This window comes from Podarcis gaigeae (assembly GCF_964106915.1).
Source record: "Podarcis gaigeae genome assembly, chromosome: 11".
In the NCBI taxonomy this organism is placed as follows: Eukaryota; Metazoa; Chordata; class Lepidosauria; order Squamata; family Lacertidae; genus Podarcis; species Podarcis gaigeae.
The window spans coordinates 6,855,157-6,873,857 of record NC_139687.1 but is presented as its reverse complement, the minus strand read 5'-3'; the positions used below and the strand labels follow the sequence as shown (position 1 = coordinate 6,873,857).

Genomic DNA, 18,701 nt, shown 5'->3' with positions numbered 1-18,701 from the left:
CAAGGAAGAGCCTGTCTGGAAAATTGTAGAAACCAAACATTTTGCTGAAAGTATTAATCAAATACATTGCTACTATACCCAAGGTTGCAGGGTGAGCCCAGGAATATTCTGCCACTATGGAATTATCATAAATGAACATAGGAGCATAGACATGGGCCTAACCATGGTGAAGAAACCCTGACATGGAAGTTTGTGATTCTTAAATTGGCCTAATTTCTTTTGGATGGTGAGACAGTCTAGCAATGTGTTTCCAATAACAGCACATTCCACACAAGAACATTCCACACCCAAGAGTGATCTGCATATTAAATATACAGTCATACCTCGAGTTGAATGTGCTTCAGGTTAAGCGTGTCCGAGTTGTGCTCTGTGGCAACCCGGAAGTAACAGAGTGTGTTTCTTCCGGGTTTTGCTGCTCGCGCATGCGCAGATGCTCAAAATGACGTCGCGCGCATGCACAGAAGCGGCGAAACGTGACCCGCCCACATGCAGACGCGCCGTCGCGTCTTGCATTCCGTTCGGGAGGCGAATGGGGCTCCGGAATGGATCCCATTCGCACCCTGAGGTACCACTGTACCATCCAACACCATCAGCTATCATGTCTGTTTTAAGAAAAAAATAGTTGTCCCCTATGGCCAAATTACGCTGATTGTTAAGATGCTGAGGAGACTTCTGTCTTGCCAGAAAAGGGGGGGGGGGGGAAGACTGCACATTTTGCAAACACAAACAACTTAGATTGTAAAAATCTGCATCTGCCAAGTTAGCAGAACTAGAATATTCAAAACCATGGGAAAAACATGACATGACTGTACAAATAGCAAGAAAGGGCAATGTTGAGGCATAATTGCTTTAACACTCATAGGATTGTTTTCTCTTCCCTTCAGGAAAAAAAGCAGATACGACTGCCCATAATAACCCACTTGCATTCACATCAACCAAAAATGTTTCAGAGTTTTTCCATTCCATTTCCCTGCTATGTTATAAAAAGAAAACAGCTTGTTTCCAGTGTGCCTATGCAGAATCTATTCTAGTTCTGTGAGAATATATATATTTTTTATGTGCAAAAATCTGAAAAACTGACCCAGTTATCTCAGTGTGGTTCTCCTAGTGACCTTCTCATGACAGAATGAGCATGAAAGCAAGGAGCTGGGGCTGTAAACTGACAAAGCGTACCATGGGCATAGCCGGGGGGGGGGCAGCTGCCCCCCATCAATCAAAATCAATACAAATCTGAGGTTCTGCCTCCCCCTAACAAAAGCCTGCGCCCCTAACAAAAATACTGTCCACGCCCATGAAACGTACAGGCCTCATCTAAAGGAATACCCTGAGGCATATTTAAATAAGGTGACTTGCCAGATATGGTGGGAAGTTCTAGAGCAGCGGTTCTCAACCTGTGGGTCCCCAGATGTTGTTGGACTACAACTCCCATCGTCCCTGAGCTCTGGCCTTGCTAGCTAGGGGTGATGGGAGTTGAAGTTCAACAACATCTGGGGATCCACAGGTTGAGAAAGGCTGTTCTAGAGAGTCCAGCTGTTCCATTGTCTTGGCAAGGGCACTCAGGCAAAATTGGGGTTGATCAATTCCTTAGGCACGTCAGGGCCAAACAACACTGTGCTATGGCTATGCAGCTGTGCAGGTGCTGTTGTTTAGCACAAACTGCCAGTGTAGGACCTGCAATGTAGTGTTGTGTGTTGGGGTTAACCCTTTGCTCCCTGCTAGGATCCTCCACTTAGATTGGAGGCACACAGATTAGCCGCTGGAGCAAGCAGCAGAAGAAGAATGCCCTCCACTATCTCAGGCACCATTAAAGTGGAAACACCACCAGATTGATGAGTCCTGTACACATCTCTGGTCCCTGTCATTTGCCAGTTGAAATGACCTCTTTTGTCAGAACTGGGACACGTTCCACACATATCCTGATTAAGAGAAGGGTCCTAAAAGGCAATAAACCTCAAAAAGTGAAACTGAATAGCATAACAAACAAACAAACAAACAAACAAACAAACAAACTTACCTATGAAGCCAGTTCTATGACACGAAACACCAATGGGCACCCATATGCCAACAGAAGATTTTCCTGGCACCAGCAGGGTCTTCCCCTTTCCCTGGTGAAATTAGGCTTGAAAGCAGCCTTCTATTGTAGCAATAGGCAGCTTTTTTTTCAAGCCTAACTGCGGTGCAAGGGGTGACTTTTGGGGGAGAATTAACTGCTGCATGGTGATGTATGAGTGGTTGCAGCACTTATGTGGGGTTCCAGATTCTGCCCACAAGCCCCCAAAGACTGGTGACCCCTGATCTACAGTATTAAAAGGTAAAAAAGGTAAAGGACCGCTGGACGGTTAAGTCCAGTCAAATGCGACTATGGGATTGAGGTGCTCATCTCGCTTTCAGGCCAAGGGAACCAGCCTTTGTCCACAGACAGCTTTCCGGGTCATGTGGCCAACAAGGCTAAACTGCTTCTGGTGCAACAGGACACCATGATGGAAACCAGAGTGCATGGAACTACCGTTTGCCTTCCTGTCATAGCAGTGCCTATTTATCTACTTGCACAGGTGTGCTTTCGAACTGCTAGGTTGGCAGAAGCTGGAACAGGGTAACAGGAGCTCACTCCGTTGCGGGGATTCAAACGGCTGACCTTCCAATCGGCAAGCCCAGGAGGCTCAGTGGTTTAGACCACAGCGCCACAGCAGTGCAAGTAGATAAATAGGTACTGCTGTGGCAAGAAGGTAAACAGCTTTTCTGTGTGCTCTGGTTTCTGTCATGGTGTTCCATTGTGCCAGAAGCGGTTTAGTCATGCTGGCCACATGACCCAGAAAGCTGTCTGTGAACAAATGCTGGCTCCCTCAGCCTTACAGTGAGATGAGTGCCGCAACCCCATAGTCACCTTTGACTGGACTTAACCGTCCAGGGGTCCTTTACTTTTTATCTTTACAGTATTACCTAACTGGGAAATCATATTTGTTCCCCTTCTATTAAAGTTGTTTTAAGAAACTGGCATAGTTCCAACCGTCATGGTTTCTTACCTGTAAGATGTTTCTTATCAGTTCATTTTGACATTGCAGTGTTTAAAACAAAAGTGAAAGAGACATTGCTAAGATGCTTGATCCAGGAATGCAAGTAACTATTTACTCCTTCCTCAGTCGTTCTGCCTATTCATGTAGCGACCTCATCCTTTTTCTTATCCCCTCTCTATCTGCACATTCCCTTCGTCCGTCCCCCCCCCCCAGTTCTAAACCTAAAGAGTATCCCACCCCCCATTCTACCATAATGCAAATCAGAAAATGCTTTGGAGACTCAGTTTAGTAGTCTAAGGGATTCCCAATTATCATCAAAATGCTAAATAATTGTGGGATGCTGGATTAACCACATATATTTGCCTCAGCAAAATATTACATTTCTCTTACTTTCAATTCGGAAATGGAGTGATTTTTACTTGTCTGAACACACCCCATACTCTAAATTTCAAATAAATTTATGAGAAAAACTTTACCAGCTACATATTTTAGAAAAGCACCAGACTATAAACATACACAAATATCTACAAATTTCAGAGAAACAAAATAAAAAAATAGAAATCAAAACATAAGAATGATACATCAATGGATTCCATTTCTGGTTAGACTTTCACTGATGAAGGACTAGGTGGATGCTACATACATTTACAAAAAATGCAAGACACAATGGTAATGAATTATAAAACTTTATTGGCCTGTTTAAAAGAAGTTTAGAAATTTCAGCAAGTACAGTCTGTCCATATTGTCAAGATCGTGCTTTGAAATAAAATCAGTGATTGTCAATTATTTACAAGAAATTTTATATATATATATATATATATATATATATATATATATATATATTCCTTTTAAGATGAATTGCAGGCAGAGTATCTAAAGTTTCACATTGTTTATGGATTACAGCAAATGATGGGAATTTTCCTCTTACTCAAATGGAACTACAATCTGTATCTAGTACTGTTCCAGTGAGGTTCCACTGCTACAATAGGACTTCTGTTTTCTTCCTCCAACACCCCCCCCCAAAAAAACCCCCACCCTGCTCCAGAGGGTCTTCCAATCCTCTAGACCTAATTTTGAAGGTCTATGGGGGAATGACAGGAGAGAAAAAGGAAGTTCTGTTGTGCACACAGAAGTCCCTTGCAACAGCTGGGCTGCAGCACTGGATACAATCCTATGGTCCAAAAGAAATGGTGTCCTCTAATAGCAGCTATATTAAAGCTTTGATATGATTTAATTAAATTGTAAACAGCCTGATTATGCATATGTCAGGAATTATGGGTGTTTGGATTTGATTTAAACTCAAATCAATTAAATGCTGCATATGTCAGCATCAGCTTGTTCCGGCTAGGAGAATAAATCCTGCTATTCTTCCTCTGTAAGGCACAGTACTGTATGAATGGGCTAGCAGAGTATTGTACACATTAAACCATAGCTAAAAATCAACAATGGTTTAGTGTGAATGTGCAGTTGGTAGACACAGCTGAAAATTTCTCACTGTGCTCCTCCCTGCCTCTTGCGATGTCCAAACCTAGGCTTGTGCAGAAAGCCAAGAATAAAAAATTATGTTCCCACTTGTTTCTTTGGAGAGAAACAAACTAGGCTTTGGACATTATGACAAGCCAGATTCTGGCTTGTTTCCTGGTAGTGGGAAGCCATGAGGAAGTGAAGTGAAATTTTTTCATTCATCTTAAACTGTACCTTGTTCGATGAGACATATGAACCAGGCGACTGGCATCCCATGACTGGGTAGCTTCACTGGTCAAAATCTTCAAACCACTTACTTAAGAGTAGTGACCCTAAAGTCAGTGTGACTTTTCTAAGATAAGTGCTTGGAGGATTTCAACTAATGATACACAGGAGAGCAGGACTTTCAGGAGAACATTAATCCACTTCTACGATAGGAATCTAAATGGGTGGTATTGTGGGAGACTTCAAGCTTACACCCCCCAAACTCACATGGAAGCAATAATTTAATTAGAGGTCAGAACAATCCAAATTCTGCCTGGATTGACCCCTGCATTGTGGGCATGGTCGTCAGGGGGGAAGATTGTGGGGAGAAGAAACCAGGCCCTGCTCAAGAAGATGGGGAATAGCTTAGGTTCCAGTGGGCCTGTGGTCAGTTCTGTGGTGCCTCAATTCTAGGCCCTATGTTGGTTACCACCAGTGGAAACATTGCGGGTGGTAGCGGCCCTGCCATGCTGCTTTCTTTAGATGCAATGGAGCCCCCACAGCAGCAGAGCTTCCCCACCTCCCAGGCCACAAATCACTTTGTGACCCTTATGTGAAGACCGCTCTAACATCACTCCACATGGAAATGCTTATGGAAGTGGTCAGGCAATTTCTTTCACACCAACAGATGGGTCCTTCTGGTGCATCCTAACTCTCCCCAGTAGAACCAACTTAGTAGCCTACAATCTAAAACCAGGAACCCAAGAAGAACTAGTTTGGGAGTGTTTTTCACTCCACTTGATGAAGGCAAGATTCATTTTCTGACTCTCCCCCACCCCTTTTCCAGAACAGTCCTGTTTAATCCACACAATTTACGTAATTACACCAGTTCATTTTTTCGCTTTATTTTTAAAAAATGCTAAATGAAAATGGTCACAATTCATCTTAATGTGTCAGCTTTACTGTGTCATTTGCTAAGAATGGTTCTACTAACTAAAGAATGAAAATGAGTCAAAGCCTGAGCTATATAGTTGGACAGTAGTTAGCTATATTGCACGAGGAAACCCAAATTATAACATGATAAAATGTAAGCAACGCGTACAAATTAATTTCTAGAAAATTTAAAGGCGGGCAGCTACCCCTTTTAAATGGTGACATTCCTTGTGAATTTTATGTTATGGAACACTAATGTGTCTGTGATTAAGTGGGCATTCAGGGCTTGATCAAATATATACACTCTACACAAGGCACCATGTTCTAGCCATGCATGCCAATAGCAGAGCTCCCAATAGAATTCAGCAAGAAAGGATACAGTTTTATTACAGACCTGAAGCTGCTCAACCTAAGTAAGTGAATAGTTTCTGAACATGATAGTAGTTTCAGATTCTGGTTCTTAACACCGCCCCCCCCCCCAAGCAAGAGCCAAGGACTGATTTTTAAGGTATGCTGCAATTAGCCAGCATGACAGTTAGCTAGGCACAACTGGTAGCAATAAAAATACACTATTCTACCCGTTCAGGTTTTATCAATGTGTAAAACAGACTTTCAGCATTCTACAAACCCTTTTTACCGCCTAGCAAGATACTATTAACACCACTTTAGCAATGAAAGCTACGCCTTTAGCTATTTTAATGGCCCTGGCAGATTTCTTGGGATGATTTTCACTGTGGTTTAAGGGGTCAGTAATTGTATAATTAACCATGATCTTTGTAAACTCAACACTATTTGGACAGATTAAAATATCCAGAGTGACAGGCAGGGTCATTAGTAATCCAAATGAAATAAGCATACTGCAAGTTCCAACTTCAAAATTTGGCTTCAGTAAGCTTTATCTGCTCCCATATTGGAAAGGAAATCGGCAAGCAAAGCATGCCCTATTTCATTATTTAAGCATGGCTACTGCCAAAACACAAACAGCGAATAGCCATGTGCTGTAATCCATAACACATTATGAGTAACTATAGCATGAACAGTGCATTGGGTGACTAATGTGGAATACAAAAATACCCAGATTATCCTATATTGCCTGTGTGCATATATAAATTGGTGGTGCACAAATCAATTCTGTTTTATCAAAATAAATGCCTTGATTACATAGAATCCAAAATAATCTGTCAGTACACGTAGAGCTATTCCAAAATCGTACCTGTGTACCTTAAAGTTGAACTGCAAAATACTACAAGAATGTTTTATAGAAATACTGATAAAGATCCTAAACCTATTATGGGACAAGTAGTGCATCTGGAAGCTTCTTTAAAGAATGGAAAATTGAGACTATTTTGAAGTTTGGCAATTCTCAGTTTGGTATTTAAGATATCCATCTATTAATGTTTTTTACACACATGAGAGTTTGCAGCTTGGATGAGACTGGAATAAGCTAAATAGAGCATTTGTTTTGTTGCCCACCTTTTGTTTAATGGTTTTCAGTCCATTAACACCAAATATAAGTTCATACCAATCAGGAGAAAGAATCAGTCTCATTCCCAGAGGTGAATTATATTGGAGATGACAAAGGACTGGCAGGGATAGGCAACAAGATGTTAGACACTTATTCTGTGCTCCTTTGCTCCACAGAACACTTTTCCTTTGAGAATGAAACCTTTTGGGCAACTGCACCAGAACCCACCATGCTTTTTATATTTAACAGAGCAGGCTGTGATATAGTGAGAGATGTGCCACTTTTCAGAGAGGTCTGAAAAGGGGTTCCTTCTGTCTCAGATGCCACCACAGCACCTAGGCATATGTCTGGCATCTACCTTTGTTCAAAAAAGAGAAATAGGATATATATATATATATGGGGCAACCTAAGTGTTTAAGGGTGGTAATGCTGTATGAGAGTAATCGCAATAGTACTGCTGTTGGGTTCAAGACCTAGAAGACCATGCAAGTACTTGAACTGCACATACAGCAATTTAGTATATTTTATTTAATGGTAGCAGTGGTGGAGAGTCATATAATGTTTTCTGACTAACTGATTTCTTGAGAATAGCAAAGAGTGATCTTTGAACATGAGATGGCACACTGCTAAACAATGCCTTAACTGCAGCATGTTAAGAGGCAATTTTTACAGCTTATTTTCTCTCCAGAGACACCAGCTCATGCTAAAGACTACTTACATTGAGAGAGCTTTGCGGAACTACTTTTTATTGGTTTTAGAATGTTTGATCAAAGTCCTGCAAACATGCAAGTGCTCAGGTTTTAAGTGAGCAATTGCGCCATTGGTATGAATGTTATAATTCAAAGGCTGGAATATAAGAATCTGTAAAATGAGGACATAAAACATTTAAACTTTTTTTAGTACACAAAGCATTTGCAGTTCACCTTTAATAAATATTATCTATAAAATTAATTCTCTTTCCAGCTAAGTTCAAGCAAACAATCAAATTGAAATAATACTGTGGAACTTTGCTAAAATGCCACTTTGTGAGCAGGATCGTTGCTACAGAATACAACAGTTTATTTTTGTGCTTTCTTTATAGCTGCCTGGGGCTGATTTTGAAATGAAGTTGCCAAAACAGTGCAGAGTCCTCCAAACATAACTCATCTCTACAAGAGAGGTCCAAGGAGTGTAGCAATTGACAGCACAACAACATGTCCACTGCCTAGTGAGAAGCATATAGATTCAACACGCCCCCTCTCTTTTTTTCCTTATTTCATTTACCCTTCCAGTGGGATCTTATGAAACAAAACAGAACCTAAAAGAAACAAAATAAACATATGAGAAATCATGCTTATAACAGTCAAACAAAATTAACAAAATGAATCAACATAAATATTTTTTAAAGAATCAAATAAATATGGAATGCATTTAACAAAACACATGACATGACCATAAGGGGGGAAATGTGCTTGACGCTTAAGAAAAAATATATTTCAACATGACTTGCATGCATGGATTTCTCTTCTTTTTCCCTTTAAAAGGCATTTACTATTTAGTGTATGGTTATATATGCATTGTGTGAACAAATAAAATATTCAAAATAGAAAGCAATGTAATATGAGCAGCACAAAAATGAACCTTGGTTACGGACATGGATGCCACGATTCAGAACCACATACAACTGTGTCTGGCTCAAATGTTCAGATCAAGGCACCACCACAATAACCAAGGCTTTGTTTCAGGGGGAACTCAGTTCTGGCACCTCTCAGGTGGGCGCCATTGCCATCATAAGAGAACCAGGGAAGCAGTCATGGTGAGATCCAGCACCTCTTTTTCTAGAAAAATAGCACTGACAACAACATAGCAGAAGACCAGTGCAAGTCCCTTCCCAATCACACTGCTGCATAACTTGGGCCTTCCACATTAGCATCCAATCTTGAGGAGATCTGGTTTGTGTGATTTCCACCCCACAACCCCAAAGTGGGGGAAGATCACATGGATCAGAGAGCCACCCAGAAAAGAAGACAGGCCACAATAAAAAAAAATAATAAATGGATGAGTTCTCATCCTGTGAAACATTCTCCAATGTGCTTCAATCGTAAAGGAGACTTTTGGAACTTCTACCTGCTCCAAAGTTTATCAATACAGGCTGTAGAGCTTTGAAGGGTGTAAACAGCAATTACTTCATTTGCATTCCACTTGATTGCTAATTTAACACCTGAGGCAACAGTACTATTTGCTGCTTCACTCACTGTAGGTAATGACACATGTGCAAAAACAAACTAGCTTATTAGGAGCTATTTCATGTTTCCAAGAAGGTTTGCCTAAATTCCTTTTTGCTGAAACAATCACTACAACGTGGAATGAAAAGCCAACAAAAATAGAGAGAGTAAAAGGGATTTGGCTAAACCACACACAAAATTATAATCTCAGAGCAAGTGTAATCAATTTAGAACTGCCAGGATTCTGTAACGGGGCGTTCTCATAAGCTGTTTTGAAGGAAAGGCTTTAGGACATTAAGAAGATTAATTTCATAAGGTAATATTTGCTGTAATGACAACTACTTCTGAGGAATACCACATTCACTGATGTGATTAACACTTCACTGTGATTTATTTTTAAGTGGCCCTCTTACCTCCCCAGTAAGCTACTCACATCTTGCCAGGGACAACACAGAGACATGCTGCAACTTCCAGCACACCATGGCTCATTCCAATATCTAATAGAGGAGGTGTGCACAAAGCATTTTGAAATAGAGTTGAAGTAGTGGGGCAATCATGAACTGTGATTTTTTTAGCAGAAGGATTTGTACTTCAGGATCACAGCTAAGCACCACTTGGAAAATCCAAGACACTGCTTAAAGCAGGACACAAGAAAGCACAAATGGTGTGTGCTTGGGAGCACTACTGACACCAACCACCATACTGATCTTATATTTGTCCCATCAAAGTGGCTGTTATACACAAGCAGGGTGAAGCTGAGAGCTCTCATCTTTCCCAGGGTGTCAATTTTACTTTCTAGCACTGCATGATTACCAGTTTAGCAGATTTTGGGGATGTTGCGGCCGTAATTCTTATTGTTTTATTGTTTATTAAATTTGTACACCGCCCTTCATTCAAAGATCACATGGTGGTTCACAACTTAAAAATACCAAACGGGAACACAAAATACATAATAAAACAAAAGCAAATCAGTAACCCTCCTCCTACAAACACATTTAAAAGGCCAAAGAATGTTTAATCAGCCAAGGCCTGGTCATAGAGAAACGTTATCCCCTGGCTCCTCAAGATATTTAATGATGGCACCAGGCGAGCATTCCACAAGCAGGGAGCCACTACGGAAAAGGCCTGTTCTCATTTTGCTGCCCTCCAGACCTTTTGTTGAGGGGCTACATTAAGAAGGGCCTGAATCGCAGGGCCTGGGTTGGTTCATATCAGGAGAGGTGGCCTTTGAGGTATTATGGCTGTGACTTTTTAGCTTTATAGGTCAAAACCAGCACTTAAAATTGGGCCTGGAGATGAAACTGGCAGCAAGTGCAGTTGGGATAGGATTGGTGTAATATGCTCAAACCATCTTGCCCCATTGAGCAACCTGGCCGCCAAATTCTGCTCCAGCTGATGTTTCCAAATTGTCTTTAGAGATAGCCCCATGCATTGAAGTAACCTTGCTTATGTTGATTTCAAAAAAGCATCTCTCTCTCTCTCTCTCACACACACACACACACACTACATTTTGATTAGCAAACTGTTTACATGCAGGTTATAGGAGAATACAGCCATGTGGATTCACAGGTGATTATAAAGAGTTCTCATCAATAGTTCCTCATCAAACTGGAGGGAGGGTTGCTGCAGGGCTCTGAACGTGGCCTGGTACCTCATATTTTCCCCATCATGTGAGGGATAGGCGAAGAATGAGTGTGTCCTTAATTGGAATGGGTTTGGAGGAGAGCGACCAAAATGGTCGGCGGTATAAAAACAAGTGCTATTAGGAAAGGGTGATGGGGCTAAATATGTTTAGCCTGGAGAAGAGAAGACTGAGCGCGGCATGGTAGAACTCTTCAAATATCTAAAGAGCTGTCACACAGAAGAGAGAAAAGACTTGTTCTTTGCTACTCCAGAGGGCAAAGTTAGTGCCATGCCTGCTCCTGATGGCTCTACAAGACCAGATGTACAAAGCACAAAATGGTGAGAATTGTCAAATGGGAAGTGAGGCCTCAAGTAAATAAAGACAGGAATGAGATGAGATCTGAGAGAAGCTGAAGAACACAACCAGAGGAAGAAATGGAAGGAATCAAAGTGAACAGAAAGAAAGTGAATTCTGACAGACTGAAAGACCTGTGCCAGATGGACTTGTGCCAGACTTAAATAGAAACAGTTAGCTGACATTATTTGTTAATAAAATCCACTATTGCCAAGGAAGCCACAGTGGTTTGAGTTGTGTCCTTCTGGAACGCTTTGTTTTGTGCATTTGTTTTTATAATGGGTCATTGACTGGTTATGTGAATAGTTTGTTGCTGTTGTTGTTTACTTTTAAGAGATAATGGATTATTTTCATAGACTTTGGAGTTATTGCCAATCCGCCCCTCTTCTCAATTACAGAACCCTAAGGCTTTACACTAGGGCTACATCCACACCATTTAAAAAACATGGCATTCAAAGTATAGCTTTCCCTAAAGAATTCTGGGAACTGTAGTTTGCTTAGGGTCCTGGAAAACATAGTTCTGCAAGGGTTAAACTTAAAAGTCTCAGGATTTTTTAGAGGATGCAACATGCTTTAAATGTATGATGTGCATATCACATAGATCTAATGGACTTAAGTCATTACAGGAAGGGTAGATTTTGGTTTTACATTAGGAGAAGCAGAATGGTAAGATCAGTTTGACAATGGAAACAATTATCTAGAAAGGTGGTGGGCTCTTGCGATCCAGAGGTCTTCAAGCTGAGCCTGGACAGCGCTGGATTTCATGCACTGAGTTGGGCTAAATGGCCTAAAATGATCACCACGACTCTGTGATTCAAATTGGAGACGCAGAGTCTGAAAATTCTTCTGGCTTTAAATTCTGACTAAAATTGAACTCCATTTCTGTCTCCCACTATATTTCCTCATATATCTCAAGCATATTGGTGTTATTTCATACCCTATGCAATCTCAGCTATTTTAAACAAGATGCAGACATAATCCGTAACAAGACTTGTATCTGTGACCCATTTAAATGAAGAATGATTTATTAGGAGAGAAATGAAGAATAGCGGAGTGTTAAAGGGAAGCAATATAAAAAAAAGAAGGATGCTGCTGCAATGTTACCTAAAAAGGAAATTTTATCAAATTTGTTCAGTTCTGATTCCAAGAAGAAAGTGAAATGAAATAATTTATCCTGTTCAGTTGCTACTTCGCAATGCTTGCTAATGTTGCCGCCTTGTATTTATTTATTTATTTATTTATTTATTTATTTATTTTATCAGAAAGCCAGGGAATGTTCCTGCCTGGATTTCTGGAAACTGTTTCCGTGTATCATCATCATAATGCCAAGCAGTAGATAAAATATTCAGAAAAAGCCTCTTAATCTAAAATTTCATGGGAAATTATAGCTACAGCTAATACATAAATTTCTCAGAATTCTATGAAGTTTGCCTTTTAAGCTTCCTTTAGCTATCTCTCTCTCTGTGTGTGTGTGTGTGTGTGTGAGAGAGAGAGAGAGAGGGGGGGGGAGCTCAAATCTCTCTCTCAGATGACTGCCTTTTAGGAAGGGTAACCTCTCTACATTTGCAAAAAAAGGTTACTGTATTTTTTGCTCTATAAGACTCACTTTTCCCCTCCTAAAAAGTAAGGGGAAATGTGTGTGCGTCTTATGGGGCGAATGCAGGCTGTGCAGCTATCCCAGAAGCTAGAACACAAGAGGGATTGCTGCTTTCACTGCGCAGCGATCCCTCTTGCTGTTCTGGCTTCTGAGATTCAGAATATTTTTTTTCTTGTTTTCCTCCTCCAAAAACTAGGTGCATCTTGTGGTCTGGTGCATCTTACAGAGAGAAAAATATGGTATTTTAAACTTATGATAGTGTTTCTCAAATTGTGGGACACGTTGTTTTCTTAATCGTACCCACAACCTGTATGGTTTTTGTAATCACAGCTACCAGCAGCTGTGTTGAACACTGAAGACAACTGCTATATTCTTGCCATTTTATTTTTTTAACTGGTTGGTGGGGTGAAGTGGAAAGGGCCAGATTCTGGCTGGAAGGGGAGAAAGAGGGGAGAACCCTGAGTATGAGAGCAACACACACATCCACATAGCTATGTGTGATGGATTATGCCTCCATGTATCGACAATATAATAGAGATGAGGACAGAAAGGTGAATAACATTGGAAGTGAGACCTGTTCAAAATGTTAAAGAAACATCATTGTATGGTGTTTGCTATATGAGAGGCATGATTAGCAGATCAAATACTTCTGCTTATCTTCTATGATGTGGGCTCTCCACGTAAGTTACTATTCCCCACTTCCCATACAGAATGTTCAGCTGTGAGCACGACAATCAGTAATATGCTTGAGAGCTTCTGGTTTATAGGTAAAATTTGTAGAATACTGGCAGTCCACTCCACTTTCTCTAATGGCAAAGGAAAGCATAGATTTAGTTATGAATCCTTTTACCTGCAGTGTAACCATCCACCGGTACATTTGTACAGGATCTCACCACATTGATTGAATTTCCCAGTTTTGACTACACATGTAAGAAACAAAATAAATCTTGCCCTAAGATAAATGCAGCATCCAACAAGAAACATTTAACCTATCTGCATGCGATTCTGGCTGGTTTTCTTACATGGTAGCTGAAACAAATACTCAGGCCCAAATAACAGGTAGTAATCTAGTGAGGAGCCCTTACTGTGTAACTTTAGACAATTTCTAATGATTACACTCCATTCGCACATTAATTAATCAATGCACAGGAAGGTTAAGTGAATCATCAAACAAGGTCACATATCCTGTCAATGGGTGAAATGAGCATAACACAAGAGTCTTGAGTCCCATTATTAGTCTTTCTTGAACTGCCTCAGACACATAACCATTGTGGAGCTATAGACACAACCTACCAAAACACCACAATATCAGACTACTGCATTATTATTGTTAACATTTTTGTCCACAGTCCTCAACACAGAAAGAAGTATGTATGAGACACATGTGGTGGTGGTAGTGTTTTTTAAAATGCAGTTTCTTGTACAACTAATAAAAGTCACATTCCTTATTAACTGCCAAGCCATATATTCTCAACGTCTACAGAAACAAAGTTTATAATTTAAGGAGACACATTGGAATAATTAATGTGATTGCTATTGATAGTGTTCATTCATATGTTTAATAGCTTAAATAATCTATCCACAAGTTCATAAAATAAAAGTGTATCTGTGTGTGAGAGAGAAATGGAATTGTACACGCTTTAATTTTTGGAAAAGTGTTAACACTGATCTCAGTATAAAATGAATTAGTGGGGTAGGATGTTAAGATGTGACCCACAGACTCAGCATTTCTGACAGCAAAAATATGGGCAGGGTTAATAGCCTCATGCCCTGCCGGCAATGATTGCGGATTTCCTTAAACTCTTTTGCAGTGGCCTTGCCTGTAATGGGCTATTTTAGGCTACTTGACGGTGTTCTCTCCCACTGAAACCTTGAACAGCATATACATCTTCCTGGCACAAGACAGAAAGAGAAATATAAATTGTATTCAGCATTTTAATCTAGGATTTACGATGCATTTCTCAAACGCAGAGTCATTACTCTCACATTGCCCTGTGCAATGTCTAATAAGCACTTCCTCCTACGATTCTGCTTGTGTTGAAGATATAGTTCCTTGCTTTTTTATTGATTAGTGAGAATGAAGGGCATTAAAAAGACTACAGCTTTTGAATAAACTTCCTTTCAAAACGATACGCTGGCAGGTTTTGTGCTATGAATTTACATCTGGCTCACATTGCAAATAATTGCAAATAATTGCAATGGGCTGCATCATAAAACCATCCTGTACCGATACTGAAAAAGATGGCGAGTACAGATCTATATGAGATCTGGTTACAGTGGCAGCTCTTGCTAAGAATAGCAAGACTGAATTAAATTAAATTAAAATTATGTTGTATTGAAGTTATCGGAAAACTTTACAGTGTGTTTAAAAAAATGGTATTTTTGCTATTACTAGTGTACCTAGAAGTTTATTCTCATTATGTGTAAACCCCTGCACCTACTACATCGATTCTACAAGAACCTGTTTTGTAGGACAACATTCCTGTCGAGATACAACATGAACCCACCCTCTGCACTTTCTGGAAACATTTGGAGATGTTTTTGTTCCAACAGACTTTCCCAGCTGGATGGAAAGGTCTCGGCTCTGCCTGAGTGCCTACTTTGCACTGTTTTTAAATTCATGAACTGTTATTTTCTGTGCTGTTTTTAACACTTTTTAAAGCTGTTTTATTGGTATTTTGTACATTGAAATTGTGTTTGGAAGGTGATAGTTAAAGAAATAAATATGAACCTGCACCATGCATTTTGTAAAGAAATGGACACAGTGTCATTTTAGACAATTTCCATGGAAACGTACAGGGGAATGAATTCAGCTAAAGCCACCACTGATGTGAAAAGAGATGGAAAATGAACAGGATATAATGCTACTACCAGTGTGGATGTTGTCTCTACCAGACGCCTAGATACTACACAGAACTAGCCATGGTTTCAATGGGATTCAGCATGCTTAACTCTGCTGGATCTGGGGCTATATATGCTTAAGGAATTGAAAAACAAAAGAAACCCTTGGTATATTTCCAAGTTTAACTAGCTCCAAGTTAAACTTAAGAAGACTTTTCTGGAAATTCAGCCCAAGTGTTCGAGAAGAATGGAATGGTAATTAAACATTACCAAATTAATTAACATCAAGTTAATTTGAGAGTTGAGCTACGTTGGACAGTAGGCTATGGGTGACTTACTACATGGTCTACCAGGAATACCACTAGAAAGCTAAATATTAGAGACTAGGGCCCTGTGGAACTTGACATCTTTCCACAAGGTCTGCAAGATGGAGCTGTTCCGCCAGGCCTTTGGCCAGGGCACAGTCTGACCCCCTCTCTCCTTCTGTAATCTTCATAGAACTCTAACCCAACGGTTGCCATTAATTTGATTCTGAATTGATTTTAGAATGTATTTTGATTAACTGACTGCGATTTTATGTGCACTGTGCTATTTTTACCTGTTGTTAGCTGCTCTGAGCCCGGCTTTGGCCAGGGAGGGCAGGATACAAATATATTATTATTATTATTATTATTATTATTATTATTATTATTATTATTATTATTATTAAACCAGGGCAATCTTATTTAGTGACATTTGCATTTCTGCCACCAGCACAAATAGATTTCAGCTCAGAACTCCTCATATAACTAAGTTTGCTGGCTTTTTTATAAAAACAATAACAAACCAGTCCAGTCTGCCAGTAGTCTGCCATTAGAAACATAGAAAGCTGACTTATAATACCAGGAAACACTATTTGAATTGTCTTTTATGCATGATGGAAGCTGCTTTCTGAGTGTATGGCCCTAAAAGGCAGTCTAAAAATATGTTAAATAAGTATTTGCCCATCCAGCCCAGCATTGTTTACTCTATGAGGCAAAAGTTCTCCAGGGTCTCATGCCAATGTCTTTCCCATCATTTGGAACCCACAAACTTCCTAACTGGAGACATTAGAGATTAAAGTTGAGGTTTTTGAATGCAAAGTATATATACTCTGCCACCCCTCATCTATGACCCTTTCCCTCTTTTTAATCGCATTAAAAAGATTCCAAGAAAATTTCCATACCCAGAAAGGAAAGGAGCAGAGCTGCTTTCCCCCACAGCTTTCACATACTGAAATGGTATCATGAGTCAGTCCTCATGTAGGAACATAGGAAGCCTCCTTATACTGAATCAGACCAGTGGTCCATCAGTAATGTCTATGCTGACTGACAGTGGCTCTACGGTGGCTGTAGATGCTGAGACCTTATGACCATAGAATCTGGGACCTTTGGCATGCACATCAGATTATCTACTACTGAACTACAGCCCTGACGTAAGGGGCTTATAAGCTATGTGCTTATTGTACATCTATGCATTTTGATTATGTATTAGGATTTATCATATTGTAAACTGTGCATAGTAAGTGACCTATAATTAGAATGGAAATATAAATACATGTTGATGTCACCAGTCAATCTGCAAAGTACTGAAGCAGTTTTGTGAATGGTTCAATGGGTCTTTGGAATGAGACTCAAAGAGTCCTAAGAAATCCTCAAACTTTAGGGCAAACAAAGGTATGATTAGAGAATATTTCTTCAGAGGCTTAAAGGGAGAAGGCAACATACACATCACTGGAGCTTTGTTATTTAATTTTAAGTGCTGTGGGAAATCTGTGCCAGTGCTGTGGCACATATCAGAGAGTCCATAAAACTCTGGGCTGGAGTCACCAGATATAACAATATGTTCTACTGAACTTCTTCATTTCACAAATTGGAGACAGGTAGTATTCCTCCTTCTCCTCCAATTGCTATGTCTCTTAGGATGGATGGATGTGAAACTAAAATGACCAATGAAATATATGGGACCACACAACACAATAATGGTAAGAATGTTTTGCGCTAAGACCACTACTATGATGGAATCATTTCATAGTATATCCATTTTTAATAAGAAAAATGGATTTTAGTCTTTATCTTCTGGTCCATGAGCTATGAGTCTATACAACTAATGGTCTCACCTTCATTATCGCAGTCTTGCAATGACAGCCACATGTGGTCTACCAGACCAACTTGTTTAAATTCAACTGCAACGAGATGCACTGGCATTAATGCAACAGAAAAGGGTGTTGATCAAGCTCAACATAACTTAAGGTCATTTAGCACAGTCCATTGCTCACACCAGCACCACTCACTCCAGTTTAACAGTCTGCACCTAAACTATTTATTCATAAGAACCTCCCTCCAGAGGGTGATTATTTACTACAAAGAAACTGAAGGAGATCTCTGCATATTCTTCCATGTCATGAACAGCCACCTCTCTGGCAGGAAAGAGGTGGGAAATATACATAAAGCTAGACAAGATGCAATTAACCTACATGCTTTTTGTTATGTAAAAAAGCAACTGAGGGTAAGACTGAGCAAGCTCAGGGTCATTTGAGATGAGGCAAAGCATTTTAGCAGGTGGCTTTTGTAGAGGCTGTGGCAGGGAAATAAATAGCTATATTTCCCTTCCCCACTCAATTTCCAAAGCTGCCAAGGCTTCCCCTTGGCCGATATTTACATAACAAGAAACTTGCAGTTTAATTGCATTGATGCAGTTAATGTCACATCTAGTTTAGACCTGATAGAAGGGCAGGAAAAGACAGGGCTGAGATTACTACATTTTAGCAGATAGTTGTAATTCTGAATTAACTGACTGATTTTTTTTTAAAAAAACTGTGTTTGTATGTGCATGCCATAAAAATGCAAATAACATGTCTGGTTTTCCCCCCCCAGCCACCCTGATTGCCTTGTTGCTAATTGTGGCCTGGATCCAAAATGCCATTTCTGGTGCACAAAAGGGCTTAGGGCATACCCACAATGACTTTTTAGTCCCACACCAA

At 40.0% G+C, this 18,701-nt stretch overlaps 1 protein-coding gene and 1 long non-coding RNA gene across 10 annotated transcripts in view; one reads left to right on the top strand and one right to left on the bottom strand.

Annotated features, from left to right (window-relative positions):
- Positions 1 to 6,258, top strand: part of LOC310826847 — a 158,727-nt gene extending 152,469 nt beyond the window's left edge. The window contains exon 2 of the long non-coding RNA XR_014556024.1: positions 6,124 to 6,258. This is a non-coding gene — a long non-coding RNA (uncharacterized lncRNA). The remainder of the gene's footprint in view (positions 1 to 6,123) is intronic.
- Positions 1 to 18,701, bottom strand: part of NTRK2 (neurotrophic receptor tyrosine kinase 2) — a 188,204-nt gene that overhangs the window by 77,475 nt on the left and 92,028 nt on the right. For 6 of the 9 annotated variants that reach the window (XM_083701950.1, XM_083701952.1, XM_083701954.1 and 3 more), the window contains one exon: positions 17,838 to 17,903. The exons of the other annotated variants lie outside the window; for them this stretch is intronic. In XM_083701950.1, coding sequence (XP_083558076.1) covers positions 17,838 to 17,903 — 66 coding nt within the window. The remainder of the gene's footprint in view (positions 1 to 17,837; positions 17,904 to 18,701) is intronic. 9 annotated transcript variants of the gene reach the window in all.